General features: G+C 35.6%; 1 protein-coding gene across 1 annotated transcript in view; it reads left to right on the top strand.

The window, feature by feature from the left end:
• LOC134541375 (potassium channel subfamily T member 2) overlaps positions 1–19,328 on the top strand; it is a 284,414-nt gene that overhangs the window by 60,911 nt on the left and 204,175 nt on the right. Inside the window, 1 exon segment of the mRNA XM_063384799.1 lies at positions 7,755–7,834. Within this exon segment, the coding sequence (XP_063240869.1) occupies positions 7,755–7,834 (80 nt within the window).

Raw genomic sequence — 19,328 nt, 5'->3', positions numbered from 1 at the left:
GCCCGTAGAGGTTTCCGGTGACGCCAGTACTTTTCTAAAGAAATAGTCCCTTTCGGTTTCCTTGTTTGAGGTAAATTTAGATGTTTACCTTATTTTACACTGATTGTAAGGCCAGGCAGTATGTGCTTAGGTGCAAAACCTAAAATACCTTAATTTCACATTATACCGTTCAAAAAAAATTACGCCATACACAGAAAAGAGACGCAAACACCACCCAAACTTAACTTCTTGCGTTGCGGCTTGCGATTCAAAATTCTATATTTTGAGTGAAGTGTTTCCTGAAAGTTTTAATGATGCGGACTTCATTGGTTTTTTTAAAAAATTCGTCAGACTAATGTTTTACTTTTATTCCGTGCATAAGTTTTTCAACATGTCAAACTTTGCGTAGTGAAATTTAGTAACTTTTTGAAAGAAATATTTTTATAACTTTACTTATTTCTATAATAAATATTAATTACTCAAAGAATTATAGCGGGGAAAATATTTTTTTTTTCTGTTTCAAAATTTTTGTTTTGTTGTTTTGGCAACGTATTGTTACTATCTTTAAAAGATTTGTGCAATGGGAGTGCATGACTTGGCTGAGCAAGATGTAGCCCTTTCTCTGATAAATACCCTCATTTTCCAGCCCCTTCTCAGTCGCACCTGTGTTTCCGTACCATGTGCGTCTCTGCCTGAGGACGGGAGCAGATAGCAGTTCCCGAAACGTCGCTTGTTTCTGTTTAGGTAAAACTATTGTATTTGTTTGTCTTTTCGTTTTGTCATGTTTTTTGTCTCGCATCAACTGTTGTGCTGAATTATTTTGGGTTTCAATATTTTTGTGTTGTCATCATTTGTGAGGATTTTTTCGTTCTCTTAGTACATTTTTCTTTGTTTTTCTTTGTTTGCTGACCATATTCCTGTTTCGGAATATTTTGTGGTGTTCATATCCTTGTTGACAACAGCAATTGTTTGCTTAGTTTTGTGTGTTTTTTGTCTTTTTTTGAGTATTTTTATTTATTTATTTTATTTATTAGTTTTTCTTCAACAGAAAAAGTTCTTAGCAATGGCGTATGTCCAAAAACTTACATCAAGTATTGTTACTACTTTCTTCTTGTTATTATAAACGACCGTTTCTTTTGTTAGTTGCTGTTTTCTCCCTTCTCTCTCGCGCGTGTTTTGCGGAGTTTATAAACCTTGCCTATCAGCGGTTCACATTAATGCTGGAATCGCAATAGCGTTATAAACGTGACGTGAGAGACAAGACGCGACACTAAATATCGCATTAATATCGTTACTGCGCTGCGTGACACACAGAAATAAACAATTATCAATAACCTGTTTTATTTCCATTACACACTTAAACCACACACAAATACCAAAATTATTGTACAAGTCTGTTTGCACTGAATTGTTCATTACAAGATTCATTGCAATATATGTTCTTTATGATTTTTTTAAAAAAAATAAAACTTAAAAATACAGAAATATTTTTTTTTTGTAAAAATACTTCAGTTAAACAAAAGTCAACAATTAAATTCTCATCTGTATTTCAGTATCACCGCACCCGTGAAGCAATGGAAGTAGAAAAACGTTCTAATTAGGAAGTCGATCAATTTAGCCATTTTTGTCATCCTAGCGTCACAAGTGTGTCGAACTATATTGATTTGAAAGAAAAAAATAATTTTATTTACTGTTTGTCTTTCGCAGTACATCCATTTCGCATTTGTCATTCCAGCATAAAAAGGCAACAGTAATGTCAGGTTCAATACTGCAGTGTATATTCCGTCATCTCATATATTTTGAAGACTAAAAACTTCCAAAGCATAGTGTTTTTCATGCACTACTACTTCATCTTAAGGTTTTTTTTACTATATATTTTTATTTGAATACAATTCTCAATCATCTGGAAATGTTGGCAAAATTTCTGATAGGAAAATTAATTTTCTTTAAAATTTTGTTTGTTAATGTATTACGCTAGTGTGTTTAATAACATTAGTTTAAACACAATTATTAAATAAGAAATATCTCTGAAAAATAAAGCACAGAAAGGATGACACAACAATTATGTGACACTTCTGTAAGGTAGCTGCAAAAACAAACTATATTATTATATATACGGTCAGCCTGAATCGGACTGAAGAAATTCGACTATAGATGTATAGTGTGATCGGTAACAACCTTCTAAGTTCACGTTAAAAAAAATTAGTTTACTGTAAATAATGAAGTATTTTATGTGGAACGTTGAGCACGTGAATTATTGTTTTTTTAATCAATAAATTTGTACAAACGACACAAAATTGATCGCTGTCGTTCAGTGATTTCAATGAATAAGTTGGGGTTGACATCCTTATTTACCATAATTATTGTGGCCTGCAAACTAAAAGGATATAATGACTGGACTGTAAAATGAAGTTAAATCAAAAATATAGTATATATGTTTCCAAAATTTTTGCAACTATTCCAGTTGCTGTAGAAAAGACCTGTGATTTTAATGTTAAATTCCTTTTGTTGATTGTACGATATAAACATAAATCAGTTGGTTTGTAACAGTATAATAACTAAATTTTGGCTTCTGGGTTTGAGGCTACGTTTGTGTAACCAATGGTTTGCCCGATAGTTTCAGCCTACTTTGTTGCAAATAAACGCCTGACTTTCTAAAGCATTAATTAAATGGAGCAATTTACAGCTGAGATGTCGTATGAAATATAAACAAAAAAATTTAAAATATATTTTATAATTTTAACACACAGTGACTGGTTAAGTATTTTTGAAGTGAAAACTTCTTTAGCCGCGTTGAGCGATTTTTGGTAAGGGCAAAAGTTGTGTGTTCTCGTCACCGCCATGCCATAGTGACGTATTGCGCCAGACTGGCGATTCGCAGCGGCCTGTGTACATGTACACGCATATGTACACCAATGCATTGTATATACTCGACTGTATCATGTGCGTGTTGGACTCTTTTTTGAACGGGTAAAATCTTGTGACATGCTGTAGTAGCAGTAAGTGAAGTTAGATAATTTGACCACGTGAATACATGACCTAGGTCTGACATTACTGGTACGTAATTTTTTACATACCACTGACATCTGTTGTGACTAAAAAACGATGTAAGGATAAATGATATCATGCTGAAATCGTACTGATATAATACCAAAATCATTTTCTTACGTACATTTGACGTAGAAATGATGTTATTACACATTTAAAAAACAATGTTTTAAGTTTTCACTTCTGTTGGCAGTCCCCATAACTGCCTATTTTTTATAATTCTTTTAAAGGTCAATATCGAATAAGCCTGCTTTACGTGACCAGCGTATGCTTTCTTGCTGGTCAGACCTCACGTAGCACTTAATGGCCCGGATGGCAGAGTGATGGATAGGACCAAGCAGTAAGTTGTTAACTGCCCTTGACGATGCTTCTGAAAACGCGCGCTGAAACGTAGGGTCAACAATCGATTATTATCGATTATACGGTCTTAGCCTCGGCTCAGAAGCCAGAGAAGTAGTAAGTGACTGGTCACGAAAACTCGTGATCTGCACTCAGTAAAACTATATTATATTTGGAATTCTGCATCCACACAGAAAAAAAAAACCTTCTGCACGTTTAAAAAAGATTATTTTGGAAAACAGTAGTCATGAAATAGTTTATAATACCAAAATAAATATACTGTAACTTTGAACAATACATGGCTATGGTTATTTTTGCAAATATGAAATACGTTCTTAGAGATATCATTGACAATTTCTCACGAAAACGGGTGCGTAATTTTATATTTTAATTGATGTTTCATTAAAGGATAATTTTTTTTAACAATGGAAAAGTTAATGTAATACTCCATAATTTGACTATATTTAGTTTTATTATCTTATATCTTTAAACGAGCAATTATTGTGTGTGTGTTGGTATATATATATATATATATATATATATATATATATATATTTATAATATCTGAATCTCGGAAACTGCTCCAAAGATTTTCATGAAATTTAGTACGCAGGGGGTTTCGGGGGCGATAAATCGATCCAGCTAGGATTCATTTTTAGAAAATGTCGTTTTATCCGTGTTTTAAATAATCAACTTTATCGATAATAAATTTAAACATAAATGATTCTTCCTGACATCTATTGGCGAGTAGTAATACTATTTTCTTTTAATTGGGAGCTACTAACTTCATTAACGACACAACAACACTAGAGCTACTCCAGTAGGTGGCGTTGTTAAGCAAGACTATGCCAATGAGTGTTTGGTTTGAGGTTATACCAAGAAAATAAATTGTTTACTAATATTATGTGTCTTTTTAACTCATGTGTTCACTTAAAAATTCCTAAATGATCTTTAAAAAAACGCTTATTATTATGTCGGTAAGATCGAAAAATATTATTCATATTTCATCATTTCAACAGTATGTAATTCGTATTTAAATATAATTTTTAAGAAACACAATTTACAAAAAAAAACGAGCAAAGCTCTGTCATCCAGGTAAGTACTGCTTATTAATGTGCGCTATTAATTAATACTGAAAAGCCATTCAAGAAACGTTATTCAAATAAATTAAACTATTGGAGGTATTGGGCCAACACAACGCATAAATTTCCGTGTAAGAATCAAAACTCAGTATTACTGCGAACACTATTTTGTTGTGATACAGTTCTTTTATCGTGTAAATGTACATATTTACACATATCTGTTATTTAACATGAATTTTTCAGTTCCATTTACAAAAAAAAAAATACAGTGAATGTTTAAGCTGACGAGTGTCTGATTAAAGAAAGTAATTCATTGGAAAATATGTGAAAAAATTATTATTAATTATTAATTTAGTCATACCACCAATTGTATTTATTCACTGATTTATGTGGAGCAGTTGAAGCAAATTTGCTGTAATATTTCAACGATTAGGAGAAGATTAAACTACTTAAGAGTGTAGACTTTAAGTAATTATTATAAATGTATCGTCTTTTTAACGGGAATGCAACTCATATACGCGAAGGTTTTATCGCAGTTTCAGTCGAATGGGTCTTCGTAGAAACTACACTGGATGAAGACTTCCAACTGTTTTTTCCGTTACCAACAGGATAAACACGCACGCAGTAAGAAGAGTGTGTTTCGTGTAGTTATATAAATAGTTTAAGTTTTCCATGGTTTTGTCTATACTTCAAATTTATTCTAGACATATTATATTAAATGTATTAGTAAAATAATAACATCTTTAATTTAAATAAGTATAAGGTGAAAACTTATAATAGTATTATTTAATTATTTTTTAATAAAAAATGCTGTAAAATTAAAATGTATTTTTTTTATTCCCAAAATATCGTGAAAAAGGTTAATTAGCTTTGTATATGACGTATATAATATTGATAAGCTTTACTTTATGATTTTTGTCGCTGCTATTGAAATTTTTTCCTGAACCTGGTCCATGCCATCGACGTTATTGTGAAGCCAAGGAGACGCGAGAACTCGAATGGAACACTCGCCCCTCCGACAAGCGCAGCGACCTGCGAGCGGTCGATCGATACGAAAGAACGAGATATCGAATTACCCACTCGTTGAGATGTCGGGGAATCAACTTTGTGGGTCCGGGCCCTTCTTCCCCTTCGTCGATGTAGTCACGCGACTGTCGGACTTGTTTGCGTTTCGCTGCGACCATTTTCCTCGTCGAAGCTTCTTACTCCTTCCTTCGCTTGGATCCTCTCACTCCCTCTATTTCTTTCTCTCTCTCTCTCTCTCTTTCTTTCTCTCGCTGAGATTTCGAAGCCGTAATCAGTAGCAAAAAATATAGGAGCGCGTGTAACTTAGTACACGTTATAACCGTGAAACGTATTTGGCAATTCAAACATCGATTCGTAAGTGCTCTCTTTGTGTGTGTGTGTATATATATATAGTTTCACGAAAACGTTGCATCATTGTGTAGCAGAGAACACTTAAATATAACACTTAAATATAAATATATATATAATGTTCGTTTGTACAAAATAGCTAATCGCCGAATGTACTTCACAGATTGCTTTGAAATTTTAACACAATGTTGTATTCGCATACGCGTGCGTTTTTAAATTATTTTAAAACTACTAAAATAATAATTTAAAAATTATTTTAAAATAAATGAGCGCATGTAACTCCGTACACGTGATAGAAGAGAAACTTATTTGGCAATTACAAAAAAAATTGTGCTTTCTCTTTTTTTTTCAATTCAAACAAACTGAGCCACAGAAACGCGTGGCTTGTACAGCTAGTATGTGTGTGTATATATGTGTGTGTATATATGTGTGTATATATATATGTATATATATAAACTTCTTCACGTTGGTTATAAGACCACAATGCTCTAGAACCTGACCTTGATGACCTTGAACCAGATACAAACAACTATACGAATGGCCATCCAATCATGCGTGGCCAGATAAAATATAAGACCTTATTATTGACCAACGAGAGCACTCTTAAAAAAAAACCTCGATAATGTGCACTCAATATTGGTTTGTCCTTTGTTTGAAAATAAACTCTTGATAGTAGTGGCTTCAGACATGGGCTGGGGCCACATTTTTTAACTTTATTTCGGGATGCGTGTGATAGGGCCATTTAAAATTTGTAAAATTATTGGTTTCCTGTCGTACTTAAGGGAGTGCCAATACTACCTGTGGTCTGAGCGACATCCCAGGTCAAGTGTTTAAATGTATACATTACAAATTTTATCTAAAAACAAACGTTAATATTAAAGATCTGTATAATAAATGTGAGTACATTTACAAAATATTTTGGTGGTGTCCACAAATTTTTGACGTGACAACGTCTAATAAATCGATTAACGCCGGCTGCACGCACGAAAAAGTGTCCCGTTAAGCACATTGTCCCGTTTCGCTGTGTCCTGTTACGCTCATTTAATATTGCTCTTTGCTAACCTGAACCTCCTAGCATTGCGACCGAGTCCATGGCGTAGTTCTGTTTTCATGCATTCCAATATAACATTTTCATTGCTCTTTGCTAACCCGTTCCTCCTATAATTGCTGCAGAGTCCGTGGCACAAATATATTATTTTTGACTGCATATTGGTGTTGGGTAAGCCATTTTCCTTCACATCATCCTTGAAACACTCCCATTCGTTTCCTACTTTTCCTATCATCGTCCTATCCTTAACAAAATAACACAGATTGGAACTAGTTTAATAGCAAACATGTATAAAAGTTATAGTTAAAATAATCTCTTCGTTAAAGTAATAAACATATTTGAAATAATGAGTGCAAATAAAAGTAAATTCATCAATTAAATTGTAGATTTCATTTCACTCCTTCTTTGTATCCATACAAATTCAATAAAAATGATTTAATTTTATTCGTAAAAGTATGCAATCATTTCATCAATGTGGTGTTATGACTTTGTCGCGTTAAACTATCGTCCGTAAACCGACTTTACAGACAACCAATTTTTTAAATTGTTTTTTATTAGGTATTATTTTGCTGAACTATCTGTGGTGACGAACAATGAACACGTTAACCTGTAGTAGCTTGGCTTCTGGAGGTTAACTGCTCCCTGATGATGGTGACTGCGATGTCGACCGAAACGTTCGTGAATTACCTATTCGCCAAGGACGCGGCTACAACCCAGAAGCCAAGCTACTTCAGACAATGGGCCGTGAAAAGCCTGCGAACATCATTAACGTTGACCTGTGGTGAAATATTTTCAAATGCCTGCGTTATAAATTCTCTCCTTTCTTTTCACGTGTCGTTAGATTTCAAAAAACTTGTTTTTCATGCGATGCCTGTATGTTCCAGGGTTCGAGTGGAATACTATGTCAACGAGAACACGTTCAAAGAAAGACTGCAACTGTACTTCATCAAGAACCAGCGGTCCAGTGAGTATTGAATTTGCCTTCTATTTCTAAATAATTAATATAAGAAAACGATTAAACCACAAAACAATTAAAACGTTCACAATTATTCCATCAAAATATTCCAAGCACTATAGCAGTATAAAGTAGCCCGGTCTTAAACCTGGAGTCGGAGTGTGGATTGTGGATTTTGTCCGCCATCTTGGGTTGTGACGTCACGGCGGCCATCTTGGATGAACATAACCTTGACATTGACTCCGGCGGCCATGTTTTATCCGGCAAATTTGTTTATTCCACCATTTTGAATTCTAGAATTTTCGACCACCTTGTATTCAATCATTTTTAATTATGACATAATCGTTGCACTTTTCGTTATGGCCGCCATCTTGAAATTCCGTAATTAAAATCCCACTTTGATAGAAAAAACATATTACATTTATAAATAAATTAACGAAATTTTAATAAAACCTTTTCGGCATCTTGAAATCGAATCACAACTCCCTAAATTTGTAATTTTCGTTACGATTGCCATCTTGAAAATCCGTAATTTTAATCCAAAAAATTAGGTAAAATTTATAAAAACTATTTACTTAATAAAAGCTTTTACGTCAAGGTGCTCGGAGTCCTCGGTCCAAACCAGGTGACAGCAAAATAAAAACCGTTACGGAACATTCCACCACGGAAGCCACCGGCAGACTGACCTCCCATTACTGATACCAATGTAAATATTACGGCAGATAGTATGACGTCATGGCGGTCATATTGTTTACGTCTGCTGGAGGCCGCCATCTTGGATCCAACATGTTGTTTTCATCTGCTAGAGTGCACCACCATTATATAAGTTTAATTTTTCTCGCTATAGTGCAGTAATCATTTAATGCCAGGAATCCCACCATCTTGAAATCTGTCTGCCATTTTGTAAATCTGTACTTTTTAAGCTAGAATTACGGGAAAAATTACAAAAATCATAAAAAATTTAGCTTGTTATAAAAATTATTGATTCGATCACTTGAGTTGGATTCTCGCCCAGTGATAAGAGTAACAAAAGCTTAAAATTAAATTAAATTATGTTTCCCATTACATTTCATGGAGTTTATTAATCATTCTATCTACGAAAAAGACTCTATACAATATATCTGTCCGACGAAATAAATATGCTGTCGCTGTGCCTACCACGGAAGTATAATTGTTCGATACATGGAATACCTTCGAACCAGTTCATGTACAATGCTACACTACAGGCCAAGCGTCTCCGCATCACGAGGCCTATCATGACCTGACTACAGTCTTGACTACGTAAATTTAACGAAACGACACCAATTCAACAAAAGAAAAGAACACACGATACACACACAGAATATGCAATACACACACATGTCACACAGTGAACATGCGATTCACACAAATGACACCCATACACTGAATACAAAATGTACACACATTGGACATACATTCACGAAATTTTTTTGGACTCCCAATTCACACAGTGAAACCGTTCTCGTAGATAGATGTCTTTCTGCTTGGAGATTCACACAATGTCACCGACGTTAGCTTTTAGTCTTTCGTAGATATTTTCTTCTTCGTGTTGGAAAACACTTTCGAAGGAATTTATCAACCTTCACATCTTCAGGCTTCATTATCGTGGTAGGATGCACCGTGGAATTGTATTCGCTTATTAGTGCACCCATTCCTGAATCTCTGGCTTGGGGATTGAACACTCTAAACGCACGCGTAGACCACCCACCAGCTGTTATATATTCCCATTTTTTACTTCATTAGTGGTTGACGGTTGTGAGAAGAGAAAAAATTTTTTTTTTCCCCTTTCACCTTTCAGAACACTCGTTTGCATAGCTGAAGTGTAAAACAAACAAAAAAAAACAATGAAAAATATTCGGTAGCAGAGGCGAAAGACCTTTTTTTTTCTACCCTCTTTCATTATTCATCGCAACGTTCGGTCGACTAGAGAATGTAGGCCTTCTCCACCAAACATTTTTTTTTTTCATACGCTTAAAATTCTTCAAAAATCTCCACGCACTGTAAATTTTCCCCCATTGTCTGAGAAGAAGAAGCTCTGCAAATTTTCGTATTTGTTTGTTTCATATATATGTATATATTTTAAATATATATATTTCTTTTGATGGACTGCGTGTGACCTAGTTCTACACAATGCTGGTTGTTGGAATGTTATTGCAGACATTTTCCAGGGGTTCAACGTCTTTGTGTATGCTAGAATTTTGCAGTCATGTTTCGGCTTGTATTTTTCCTAACCGGAATGTACATGCACATATATTATTCATGAAATGAATTATTACCGTAAAAATTTAAAAATATATTTATTTCCTTACTATAAAATGCGTTCGAATTTATTTTAAAATATCTTATTATTATCTTTAATTTAGGTGTAAAGCAAATATTTAAGGTCAAAAATTATGTAATACTTACCTTTTTTGGCATAATATGTAATTCGTTCTAAGCAATTCTATGCTGGAGGCATTTATTTTAAAACATTTATAATATTTTCGTTGCAAGGAAAATAAGAAAATATTTTATCCATAATTTTGTAATATTGGAGAACGTTAATACGTTATTAAAATTATTTAGTATATTATAAAAGTTTCCAAAAGATTTCGAGAAGAATATTTCCTATGTCTGTAGGCTGTGCCGAAAGGTATTTATTTATTTTACGGTAGTGATACCAAGAGCCATGTATTTTTGCGAAAATATTTCAAGACTATCTGAGAGTCAAAACACTGCAGCAGCATCTGTGCTTCGTGATTGGTAGAGACCGGAAAAATTGCGGGTTCAACGACCTCCAGGATAGACTCCACTATACTCTACACACTCGGGCAAATGTTAACTGCTCAATTGGCTGTTGACTTGTGAGTCGTCTCGACTGGGCGGCCTGTGATTTGACACTTCTACGAGTGAGGGTCTCTAATTGGCCCTCAGTCCTCCAGATTAACAGTGAACCAACGGCAGAAGCAGCACTCAGGTATAATTATTTGAAGTGTAGCCTTTCACGAAATGAATCCGCGAATTTTTCAGGTCTCTAGTGATTGGTCGAGTTTTTTTTTCAGGTACCTGTCGAAACTGTCAGCACACAAATTCACAATAATTCCTCGCGGAAGCAAACGCGTCCTGAATGGCCCGATGAAACAAGGCAACGGCTTCTCTCGCATACACGGCAGCCAATCACAAGGAAGAGACCGCATTACGCGGGCTTGCCACATTGCAGAATAATGAGCTTTGATGGTTTTTTTTTTTTTCGCGAAAACATATTACCTGCTTGCCATTTTCTATCCTTTAGGTTAAAAAAAATTAATTACCAAAAAAAGTAGCTGGCTTCTGGGTCCTTGGCGAATAACTCACCGACGTTTCGGTCGACATTGCAGTTGCCATCATCAGGGAGCTGTTACCTACCAGTTACCAGTATAGGTAACTGCTCCCTGATGATGGCGACTGCAATATCGACCGAAAAGTCGGTGAAATATTCTCCAAGGACGCGGCTACAACCCAGAAGCTAAGCTACTTCAGACCATGGGCCGTGAAAGCCTGCGAACAGAATTACCAAAAAGCCAATCATTTTTGTAACACAAAATAAAGTGGTCAGATAAGTCACATCCTGTCCAGGCGATGCGTGTTGCATACGAGGAGAAGGTAAACTTTAATTTTTTTGTAGTTGGGAAACGTGGCGTATGTTACCAAACCCGGTGAGGTTTATCCGAGAGATCTTCCTTATCCGAGCGCATTCACTCCGTCAACATCCATCGTCTCTAGTGAAATGGGCGTTGAAGAGATGTTCCGCCACATCTTTTTTTCATTTTTCCAGTTCATATTCTTCCACGCAGTCAACAAAAAAAAAAATCTTTTTTATTTTATTTCAGTGATCTCTGGTTATACTTTTGAAATTTCATAAATCCTTTCAATATGAACACCAGGAACCACCCTTCATTACATCCAAGCAAATTGCTACGACTTTTACCACGAAAAGTTCCTAGTATCACCGATTCGTTTTTATTTTTTAATGCTTTATTACTTATCTGTGTGCGTTCATCTCTGAAGACCTCGCTGTCAAACGAGACGTACTCTTAAATAAACTTGGAACAGTGGAAAAGTATACCAATCACGGTAGTATGGTACAAGCAGTGATATATTCAGTGTTTTTTTTTTTTTTAAGTTTGCTTCCAAAATGTTTTGATCACGCGTGCTTTAAAGCTGGGTACATAGCGGGCCTTGCACATGACTGTACAAGAGACCTGCGCGAATTCACTTCACAGTTGAAATCGTACCGTTAATTTTTGGTCAGCGAAATTTCGCGATGTACGCGACATCGGTTGGCAGTTTTGAGCATTATTTATATACATATATATATATATATATATATATTAAAAGCAGGGATCACCTGAGCGTTGTAATTTAATAACTTGACAATAGTTGACACAATATAATTTATAATTTATTAATACTAGGGACTGGAAAAATTCGCGGATTCAATGACCTCCAGGATAGACTCCACGATCCTGTGCATACTCGGGCAAACTTCACCTGTTCATTGGCTACTGACTTGTGAGGCGTCTCAATTGGGTGACTCGTTATTCGATATTTCTTTGACTGAGGGTCTATAATTGGCCCACAGTCCTCCATATTAACAGTGAACCAATAGCAGAAGTTGCATAAAAAGTATATAATATTTGCATTTTAGCATATCGCGAAATGAATTCGCGAATTTTTCCGGTCTCTAATTATTACAAACAGTTTTTTGGTCCCGTTAAAATTGCTTCCTACTCTACACTCATTGGTCGTCGCGCCATGCGTCCGTAACCAAAAAAGATCTCTCTCCCATGAACAACATCGATTTTTTTTTTTTTTGCGATATTGTGAATGAGTAGGTTCGAAAAAAGCGTGGTGGTCAAATATTGTGAACACGACCTACTGTTTACTGTTACCGTTGTTTTTTTTTTTTTCTTCTTTAATCCGAGCACCCAGCTTAACGCACAACAATGCAACCCGCATATCACTTGTTTCAACCCATCCCCCGAGGGGATAGAGAATGGAATCTCCTGTTTCACACATAAACCGTCACCTACATTCCGGGATCGATATGACTGATCCCCTTCCCCCCCCCCCCCCCTTCCACTACTCTCGGCCCTTCGGAGACCACTTTACCCGGCAGGTCGATGACAAACAAGCAAGTAAGCACAGTCAGACCTGCAGAAATCCGCGCGAACCCAGACCTACCGCGCTGGGGAAAAGAAACAAACGAACACACACTTTCTTCTTGACGTGAACACGTCTTTCAAATTGCTTCCATAATGGGAGAAAGTTAAAAAAAAAAGAATGATAACAAAAAAATCGGGGGGATACAGTTCGGTGTTGCAGCTACACATCTATCATCTCCGTCCGAAATTTAATCACACCACTGGATAGCTTAAGGATCAAAGAAATTCGTTACGCCAAGTGAGGACTGTGACGCATCGCGCGCGGTGGAGGGGGAAAAGCCGCCATTTTGAGGTCATTTTGGCTGCGTTTCGAGATTTACATTTAGTATAACTTTTGACTCGGAGAAGCTACGACGTTCGTTTGGGTTTCAATCGTCAGCTCTCGTTAAAATCTATCGATTACAAATATAAAACGTTAACCTTAAAAAAGTTACCGAAAAATATATATAGTGTTATAATAAAATAAAAAAAAACATTATTATAACATAAATAAAATAGCGTAGTTTATATTTTGTACAGAAAATATTACCTGTTACGTACACGTATTCACGTACAACACACGGCCGTGTCCATGACACAGCCACATGCCATTTTTTTTGGTTGAGAGAAACAAAAGGAAAAACCATAGTTGTGTTGCCGCCACTAGCGTTTCAGGTGAAACTTCACTCACTGGTGTTGAAGCGTGGCGTTAGCTTCACTAACGGCACCGTTCCTACAGTTTGTGTTTTCAGCAGGCAACTTGCTAACTGCTTTCCGGAGGGGGGAAAATAAACGGAATCTTTTTTATCATGATGGGAATATTTTCCTTGCTTTAAGGTTATTTTGGGGTTTAAATTGAGGACTTGCAACTCAGTTTTGAGGACTTTTGAGGATTTTCGATGGTTGAGGACAGGGAAATTGGAGAATATCGAGCTCAAATCATTGACATGTAACGCGCGCCACAACTGCCGCACTAACCTACAGTGTAAACATTTTTTTTGTAATAAGAACAATAAAGATATTTATTTAAAATTTGTACATTTGCTTGAAAGGAACTGTACAACTATAAAATTGGTTATCTGTAAAGTCGGTTTAGGGACGATAGTTTAACGTGACAACGTCATAACAAAACATTGATGAAATGATTGCATACTTTTATGAATAAAATTGAATCATTTTTATTGATTTATCACTATTTTGTATGGATACAAAGAAGGAGTGAAATGAAATCTACAATTTAATTGATAAATTTACTTTTATTTGCACTCATTAATTCAAATATGTTTATTACTTTAACTAAGATATTACTTTATACATGTTTGCTATTTAACTTCTTACAATCTGTGTTATTCTGTTAACGATAGGACGATGATAGGTAAAAGTAGGAAACGAATGGGAGTGTATCAAGTTTAATGTGCCTCGAAAAAAAGTCAAATCGATTGTTGTTCCAATCGAGTGGAAGAGAGATAGATGCGGCGCAAGCGTACAACGAGCGTAAAGAGACACAGCGTAACGGGACAATGTGTGTAATGGGACACTTTTTCGTGCGTGCAGCCGGCGTTCATCTATTTATTAGATGTTGTCATGTTAAAAAAATCGCAGTAATATTGTGTTCGGATTCTTACCGGTGCTTGTACGCATTGGGTTGTCCCAGGATCTGCATTAGTTAAGTTATTTGTAAACCGTTCCCTCAATAACATTCTAGTATTAACAGCACACATCAGTGAGCATAGTAACGCAAAAAAAAAATCCTTTTCGGCACAGCCTACAGGCGTGTGTATATTTTGAATAACCTATTTCTTCTAAAAAATATTTTGGAACCTCTATAAAATTCAGGAACATTTTTAGTACATTTTTATGTTCTCCAATATAATAAAATGAGCGATCAAAAATATTTTTTCACTTTCCATGCAACAAAAATATTATGAGTTTTTTTAACTCGTGCATCCTGCATTGATTAGCTAAGAACGAATTACATATTATGCCAACCAAGGTAATTATTCAAATTTTTTAATTTAAAAAATTATTCTTAATCACTCGTATTAATAACATGGTCGTATAAAAATTTGCTACGAACCAACGTTTAAGATAGTAATAACATATTTTAAAATACATTTGAGCTGATTTGATATTAATAGAGACCGGAAAAAATCGCGGGTTCAATGACCTCCAGGATAGACTCCAATATCCTCTACACACTCGGGCAAATGCCAACTGTTCATTGGCTGCTGACTTGCGAGTCGTCTCGATTGTGTGGCCTGTGATTCGACGCTTCTATGAGTGATGGGTCTCTAATTGGCCCTCAGTCCTCCAGATTAACAGTGAACCAATGGCAGAAGCAGCACTAAAGTATAATTATTTGAATTTTAGCATAACCCGAAATGAATCCGCGAATTTTTCAGGTCTCTAGATATTAAGGAAGTTTTGAATTTTTTAAAATATTAAACCCTATTTTTATGGTAATAATTAGTTTCATGAAAAAAATTTTAAGCAAAATTTTAGATAAAGTTCAAGATTTATACAATACATTATAACGGATTTGATAGTATACTATCAAACCTTTGTTATTTCCACCCCTTACTGTAATGGTCGGTTATATAAATTATATAAAAATTTATTTGAAAAAGTTTTATACAATATTTAAAAAGTTAAATAAAAATAAGAATGGATTTGATAGCGTACACTGTAGTAAAGTTTTGGTTATTTTCTTATTCCGACCCCAGGTTTTTTAATCCCTGGCAATAATTATTTGTTGTATCAAAATTGTTTCAGACAAAAGTCTTATATAAAATTAATGAGATTTTCAATCAATTTGAATGAATTTGATGGTGTGTTTACTAAGGGAGGTTTGAATTTATTTTCGTATTTTAAACCCTTTTTATTCACCCTTTGCAGTGGCTGTTTGTACCAGAAAATGTTTCAGACATGTTCTAGGTAATATGTGTAGGGTATTCAGACAATTTGAGAGGATTTTATCATGTAAAAAAAAGAAGTTATTAATTTAATTTTCTCCTTCAACCACTGTTATTTTCCACCCCTTGCAGTAGTAGTTGGTAGTATAACGAAAGTTGTAAATAATAATTTATTGTTTTACAATAAATTAGAATTTATTTAATAGTGTACATGGTACGGAATTTATAAATCTCTTTAAAATCCTTCCCTTGTTTTTTTATTCAAGTTTTTACGCATTTCACACTTTAAAAATATTATTTTTAAATGGTTTTGCTCTAAATTAAATAGTTTATACGCCTGATAGTTTATTTTTTGTCTATTTCTTTAGTCACAATTTTTTTCGAAATAATTACATATTTTTTCTAAAAACGGAGTAATATCAGCAATACCCTGAAATTGTACGAGCCAAACCACTGGGTTTACATATTTTTGATTTGACGATGGTTTTTGGGTCGAGGTACCGTGAAACGAAAAACTAGTACGAAATATATGTTATGGATAGAGACCTGCAAAATTCGCGGTTTCGATGGCCTTCAGGATAGACTGTACATACTCCTGTACACTCGGGCAAATAACGCAAGTTCATTGGCTGCCGACTTGTAAGTCATCTCACCTGGTTTGTCTGTGATTCGATCCTTCTTTGGTTAAGGGTTTACAACTGGTTGAGATTCGTCCAGATGAACAGTAAGCCAATATAAAAAATTATCTAAGAGGTAGGTATGTGGGTTTGAATTCTAGCCTATCACCGAATGAATCCGTGAATTTTGCAGGTCTCTAGTTATGGAGTAACGACTGCAAAGGGTAATTTTTTTTTTCCGTCGAAATATACTTCAAACCTGTTGAAGGGTTGCGTAAATCAGATGAGATATGATTTTCTGTGTTTCGACTGTAAGGTTATTTTCATCCATCTCGAGTTCACTAGGGTTTCACTTAGTTACCCCCCCCCCCTTCATAACCACACCACCACAAAGCCGCCTAGAGGCTTTGGCCAATCACAACAGGATCAGCCAGCCGTAAGAACATAAAGTGCATAGCGCTTACCCACCCCACTGCGTTATGTGGGGTTCGCCGCGTCTACGGCATTCTCGTAAAGACTCCCTCATAACCGAGGTAATTTACGAGAACCTTAAGGCCCCGTCATACACGCCATGTTGGACATTCCATTTTTTTATTGTCATCACAAATGTTTAAGGCCTATTGCTGCACTTTATCTCGTCACCTCCCTTTATTTAACGTTCTGTATAAAATTTTTCTCAACGTGTACTTACTATGTGTTATCTAAACTGCAGTTGAAGGATCACGCAAATGGTTGCGGTTAAAAACACATGCATCGCATTATACAGTTCCAAACTTATGTATTGTAAACATCTGACGGAATAAATTAACATAATAGTAATACATGATGCTAATATAAATAATGTCCAAGTTTCAACAACAATTATAACAGATAGATTCAGACTATTAACAAAAAAAATCATACATCGAATCTAAGGTAAGCATACCTACTTAATTCTCACAAATGTTCAATATGCGCACCTTTAGTTATGCGGAACATGTCCAACCTAAAGTCACACGTCCGGAGTAATGGAAGCAATAGCCTCTAATTCTGTGTTTCAACTTTGGCAAATAATTACGTAGTGACAGAACGTAGACATGATCTTCTATACATAGAGACCGGAAAAATTCGCGGATTCATTTCGTGATAGGCTGAAATTCAAACTTGTGTACATTTCTGCTGGTTCTGCTATTGGCTCGCAGTTTAACTGGAACTCTCTGGGCCAATGACAGACTATCGACCAAAGAAGCGTCGAATCACAAGCCACCCAGTGGAGACGCCTCACAATGTAGTACCCAATGAACACGCGTGTTTACTTGAGAAATGCAGAGGATAATGGAGGCTATCCTAGAGGTCATTGAATCCGCGAATTTTTTCCGGTACCTATCTATAAAGCCCCAAATGCAATAAATCGCATGTCGTTATGTCTGGTGAACGCGGAGGCCAGCGAAAAATAGCTCTATCGTATCGACCATTACGGCCAATCCAACGGTCAGGTGACTTCGACGTTCAACCACTCTCGTCCAAAGAGATTCCAATGGGGGATCACAATCAAACTTCAAACGAAACGAACGTTGAACTGAAATTACAGATTCACTCTTAGCAAATTGCTGAACACGAATAGCTTTGTGTTAAGGAGTCGCCCTTTTGCGTAGGTGGGGCTGCAAGCGAGAAAACAACAAAGCAGTACTAGGGCATGCGCTTGTCTAAAACTGTTGGAGTTACTCTTTAATTATGTTGACCTTGCCGAAAACCTACAACGCATAGTCCTACAGTTGATACTGTTAGAATTTGTACCTGGAACATTATTTTATGGACATTTTTTTTGACGTGACAACGTCTAATAAATCGATGAACGCCGGCTGCACGCACCAAAAAGTGTCCCGTTGCGCACATTGTTCCGTTACGCTGTGTCCCGTTACGATCATTGTACACTTGCGCCACGTCTATCTCTCTTCCACTCGACCGTTTATAAAGTGAAGTGAAAAGTTAATGTGGTTTTCATTGCTTATTACAACAACTATTTCGGCAATAAAGGTTAATTATTCTTGCATTTTAAAAATCTTATTACTAGTATAATTTCAAGTATTTATTCTTTTATTATTCAAATAAAAATGATTCAATTTCATTCATAAAGTATGCAATCATTTCATCAATGTTTTGCTATGACGTCACGTTGAACTATCGTCCGTAAACCGACTTTACAGACAACCAATATTTTTTATTTATTTTACATGGCGTAGTTTTTTAAGGGACCTAGTATGTGTTTACTCATTAGTCTTGTTAAGTACGAAAAAAATTCTGGTAAGAGCGAATAAGAAAAGACACGTTGCCTACTTGGACTTACTGTATGGAACCCGATGAAACAGTCACATTTTCCCACGGTTAATCAGCATATCTCTCAATAGCTTAAAATGGCAGGTGAGACCTAGCCTTAAGGAGGCAATCAGAGGTTGAGAAATAGCAATCCTCCTGCCATTCTGTCGAAACCGCCAGTGTAGCAGCAACGAACGGATTGCAGAACTTCAGGTGTAAAAGCGCCATCTACAAAAGGCTCAAAATTTCTTGAAAATTTCCCGGTAAATTGTAGCGTTTGGAATACTTTGCACTTGCCCGTATAAGTATTAGTTTAATTTTTTCGTCTTAAAATGGATTTTGTATGGACATTGATAATGGCTTAAAAAAAAAAAAAAAAGTGATTTCACGTTAATACTAGATACTAACAAAATTTTAACACAGTATTACAAGTGATACAGTAAAATGACAGCGTCAACGATATTTGTACATTTTGAACACTTCGAACATAACTGTA

This window comes from Bacillus rossius, chromosome 18 (assembly GCF_032445375.1).
Source record: "Bacillus rossius redtenbacheri isolate Brsri chromosome 18, Brsri_v3, whole genome shotgun sequence".
Lineage (NCBI taxonomy): Eukaryota > Metazoa > Arthropoda > Insecta > Phasmatodea > Bacillidae > Bacillus > Bacillus rossius.
The sequence above is the reverse complement of the archived record's forward strand: the minus strand, read 5'-3'. Positions and strand labels throughout refer to the sequence as shown.